Source organism: Geospiza fortis, unplaced genomic scaffold, assembly GCF_000277835.1.
Source record: "Geospiza fortis unplaced genomic scaffold, GeoFor_1.0 scaffold891, whole genome shotgun sequence".
Lineage (NCBI taxonomy): Eukaryota > Metazoa > Chordata > Aves > Passeriformes > Thraupidae > Geospiza > Geospiza fortis.
In genome coordinates, this window is record NW_005054649.1 from 165358 (window position 1) to 170007 (window position 4650).

General features: G+C 60.6%; 1 protein-coding gene across 1 annotated transcript in view; it reads left to right on the forward strand.

Annotated features, from left to right (window-relative positions):
• The window catches only part of AGAP3 (ArfGAP with GTPase domain, ankyrin repeat and PH domain 3), a gene marked incomplete at its 5' end in the record, with an annotated part of 72319 nt that overhangs the window by 64784 nt on the left and 2885 nt on the right, over positions 1 to 4650 (forward strand). Inside the window, 3 exons of the mRNA XM_005430569.2 lie at positions 3295 to 3449; positions 3888 to 3978; positions 4313 to 4535. Coding sequence (XP_005430626.2) covers positions 3295 to 3449; positions 3888 to 3978; positions 4313 to 4535 — 469 coding nt within the window. The remainder of the gene's footprint in view (positions 1 to 3294; positions 3450 to 3887; positions 3979 to 4312; positions 4536 to 4650) is intronic.

Here is a 4650-nt window from a genome sequence, read left to right on the forward strand (position 1 = left end):
GGGCTGGGGGCTCTGCCATCCAGGGCTGGGGGTTCTGCCATCGCGGGGCTGGGGGCTCTGCCATGGTGGGGCTGGGGGCCAGGCTCTGCCATCTGCCCCAGGCAGCCACTCACTCGGAGGCATCTGGGAAAGGCTCCCTGCTCCTACAGTAGTGGCTTCCTCTGAGGTCTGAGTCCTGTCAGGCTGGAGCTGGCAAGCTCTGGGACTTCTCTGGCCTCCAGAAAGGAGCCTGTGCCCATGTGTGGGGCAGGAGAGGGAGTTCTGCCAGTTCTGCTTCAGCAGAGGTAGTCTAAACCTTCTGCTTATATCATCTGCTTGGTGCCTTCCTCTCATCCGGCCAGAAATGGCCCTGCCGTATTGGAAACCTGTACCTCTCACCAGAAGAAGCTGAGAATACCCAGTGCTTTCCCTAAAACAACTGATTCAACTTGTATGGGTGCCCTGAGGAGCTTGAGAACTGGTCCTAGACCATCCCAGAAGGTGGGTCTGCACAGTGTTCCAAGCTGCTGCAAGTCCTTGATTCCCTTCCCAGCTCTGCTGGTCCTCCTGTATGAATCCAGGGTGTGACCCTGCAGTGCCACACTCTTGTGTTGTAGTCATGCTGTGCTGAGGCCTCCAGAGAGATCCAGCTCCATAGTGCCGTCCTGCACTGTGAGGTGGGGAACTGGCCACAGCACGGCAGAAAAGCTGTGGTCCTTTGTTAGCTCTTCCCGGGCTCCGAGAGCAACAGGGCCTTTGTTTGGCGTGAAGCTGGAATCCAGGAGGCACAAAGCAGGAGTGGAACGGAGGTCCTGCATCTTGCAGAGCTGGCGCCAGGGCTTTGGTTGGACTGGGACTGCTCCCAGGGCTGGGACTGGGCAGCCCCAGGGCTCTGGGATGTCCCTCAGCTGTGACAGTAGGAAAGTCCGTCCGAGTCAGGTTGGAGCCCCAGAAATCTCTCACCCAGAAGGAGGGAACCTCCTGCCCTGCTGTGAATGTCTTGAGCAGAGTGCTGGGAGCCACATGGAGCCCCCTGCCCCAGCATGGTGCCTCAAGGAGCAGCAGTGACCCCCACACCAGAGCCCTGGGGCAGGCAGGGCTGATGTTTTCTTCCCTGGGAAGTGTACAGGTGCAGGAAGGCTGGGGCTGGGATTCCTGCCGGCCTGCTTGGTGGGGAGGTGCTGGGCAAACAGGAGCAAGGAGCAGGGAGCCATGTCCTCGTCCTGCTGTGCAGGAGGGGCTCAGCAGCAGGGAGGAGGACTCCAAGTGCACCCAGTGCTTCCCCAGTCCAGGCAGCTTCCCCAGTCCAGTTGGGCTCAGCAACACAGCAGCAGCAGCAGCCACAGGTGGCTCAGACCAAGGCAGTATGAGGTGTGAGAACAGGGCCTGTTGTGATGTGTCAGGGTCCCCCAGGAGCACTGTCTGCAGATGCTCCCTGCAGCCTGGGCAGCCTCTGCCCAGGGAGCTGCTGCTCATTCCTGGGGCTGGTAGTGCTCAGCCCCAGCAGCCGCCAGCCCTGGGGCTATGGGGGGATGGTCCTGGCTCCCCTGCAGTCTGGGGGCTCCCTGCCCATGCCAGGCTCTGGCAGCACTCACAGGGGCTGGTGCCAGCAAGCAAAGGAGGCAGTGCCTGTTAGCCTGGCTGTTGCCTGGTTATTTCCTCTCCCAGTATTCACAGGCTGGCAGCTGTATATTTTCCAAGAACCTTGTTCTTGAGCTGGGACTTGATGTCTGTGGGGTCTCTCCTGTGGCTGAGAGCTGGAGGAAAGTGCTGGACAAGTGGGATGTCCCAGTTACACCTGTGCATCACAGAGGGGACAGTCCAGCAGCGTGGCTAACTACCCCCTCCCTGCAGTCTGTCGTCCTTCTGAGGGCTCAGTCTCTCATTCCAGCAGGACACATGCAGTTGCAGACATTTTTCCCCAGAGGAGGAGTCCCAGGCTGATTTAGGGTGAAATAAGTAAAAGAGCCTTGCCTACCTATCTGGGAAGGGCAAGCCAGGACAAGCCCTCATGCTGGAGTCATTCCATCCTCCCCAGGCTCGGATGGTGTGGAGACCCAGGTTTGTGCTGCTGCACCAGTTCAGGAGCACTGGTGGTCTCCAGGCCTGGTGCTTGTCAGTGCAGGTGCTGACCACGAGCCTGGAGGAAGGGCTGTGCACTCCCATCATGCCCAACGGACCTGGCTCTCCTAAGGAGGCTTCCCAGGGCTGCACCGTGCTCTGGGGATGTTCGTGGACACAGCCTGGCTCAGATGGGCCCAGGAGGCCCCGCAGTACTGAGGGTGGCCGTGCCCGTGGTGGGACACAGCCAGGGGCCTCTGCAGCCATTCACTGTGGCCTGCGCAGCGCCTGGGTCCCTTTCTGCCTTCCTGCTGCTCCCCTCTGCAGTGAGAGCCTTCTGTGCTGCAGAGAAGCCAGGGAAAGGAGGGGGACCCCCCTCAAACCCCTCCAGACTCCCCTGCTCACCTCCCCACAGACCCTGCCAGGCTTGAGGCCAGCACAGCTCTGCCTCAATGTGGGCCAGAGGCCCCTCGGCCTCTGTGCTGTCTCTGGAGCTGAGCAGTTGACTCCCTGCTTTTAATAGAGAGCTGGGAAGGCACATTATGGAGATGAGGGTGTTATTTGCATAACGCTAATTAGGTAATTACAAATCATTTTGCTATGAGCTGAAGCGTGTGCTGTGACATAACGTTTATTAGTCATTCCATTCAGGCCCCGCTTAGTTAAGTCATTTACTGCACTAACTACTGAAGTTGGCAATAAAAGGTAAATGCTGGTGCTGGGTGTGAGGCTGACACGACACCCCATGAACTGTGCCCATGGGGGGCCGTGTGAGGCAGAGCCAGGCTGGCAGGTGTTAGCAGGGCAGAACACCTCGTAAGCCTTGGTGAGGAGCTGCCTCTGAGCCCACTGCACAGGCTCCTCTTCCTGGCCTCACTCACTCCGTGTGCAGGGCTCGTCCAGGGCAGGCACTGAGCCCTGGCACTGGGGCTGTCTGCAGGCACCGGCCCCGTGGAGGAGCTGGTTCCACTGCTCCAAAGGCTGGCAGCTTTCTCTGAGGGTGGGACGCAGGGCAGGGAGAGCTCCACAAGCCAGTGGAGCTGTGAGGGGCAGAGGGAGGGAGGAGGCAGGACTGGCACAGAGCTCTCATTCTTCTCTGCAGGAGAAGACTCTGCAGGAGGAGACAGGGACTTGCCTGTCCCAGCCTGCTGGGCTCTGCTGCTGCCTCAACCCTGCCATGTGCAGATGGCAGGATCTGTCCCATGGCAGACGTCTCCTTCCCAGTCCCACGTTAGGCACACCTTTCTCTTCCAGAACCAGATGAGCCATTTGAGTTCATTATTGTGTCACTGACGGGCCAGACGTGGCTCTTTGAAGCCTCAACGTCAGAGGAGCGGGAGCTCTGGGTGCAGGCCATTGAGAGCCAGATCCTGGCCAGCCTGCAGGGCTGTGAGAGCAGCAAAAACAAGGTAAGAGGTCTTGGCCAACTTCTGTTCTATCTTCTCTGGCATCTGCTTTGCTACATTCCTCCATGTCCCATGCTTGCCTGTCTGTCCACACTGAATCCTGTGGGATCCCTCTCCTTCCAGTGGGAGTTCAGTCCTGTCCCTGGGACTGTGCAGTTCCCTTGGGTTTCTTGTCATCTCTTCCCCACCTGGCTCTGGCCCCGCAGAGTACTCTGCACCTCATGTGGCTGGATCCTTCATGGTTCATTCCCTCCCTGGACATTTCTGCCCTTTCTCCTCACTTTGACCCGCTGTCCCCTGCTCCTCTGGCACTCCAGCCCCTGTTTTCAGAGCCCCCATGCTGGCCAGCGTGGTGGAGCGTGGTGTGGCATGGCAGGAGGGGTGCAGGGTGCAGGTAGGGGGGCTGGCCTGCAGTGAAGGGCCTTGTGGGGTTCTTTGCAGGCTCGGCTGGGCAGCCAGGGCGACGCGCAGGCCATGCAGGCCGTCCGCACGGCGCGCGGGAACAGCTTCTGCGTGGACTGCGACGCACCCAGTAAGAGATGGCACCCTGGGCAGGGGGCTCACCCAGGAGGGGAGGGGAGGGGGCTCCAGGCACCCAGGCACCCCCTCTCTGAGCCCAGAGACACCTGCCCTATGTGTCTGTCCTGCCCTGTCCTGCAGTGGACCTGCTCCTCGGGTGGGTACAGCCCCCAGTGCCACCCCGTGTCCCCTCCGGGGCCAGCCTGAGGGCCTGGCCTCTCCAGGGACACTGAGCTGGAAGGGCTCTGCTGGGCAGGTGCCTGCAGATATGAGTCTGAGCCGCAGGAGACGGGCTGGTGAGTCTGGGCAGGTTATTAACTCTCCCCCGCTGATCCTGCTGCCCTCAGATCCGGACTGGGCCAGCCTGAACCTGGGTGCTCTCATGTGCATCGAGTGCTCCGGGATCCACCGCAACCTGGGCACCCACCTGTCCCGTGTGCGCTCCCTGGACCTGGATGACTGGCCTAGCGAGCTTCTTATGGTCATGACGGCCATCGGCAACGCCCTCGCAAACGCTGTCTGGGAGGGAATGGTGGAGGGCTACCCCAAGCCCACTCCTGAGAGCAGTCGGTAAGGGAGGTGGTGAACCCCAGAGATGCTTCTTGGGCACTGCACAGGAGGGCTGGGTGGCACGTGCAGGGGTTGGGAGCAGCCATTGGGGCAGGCAGGATTCCTCAGGATGCCC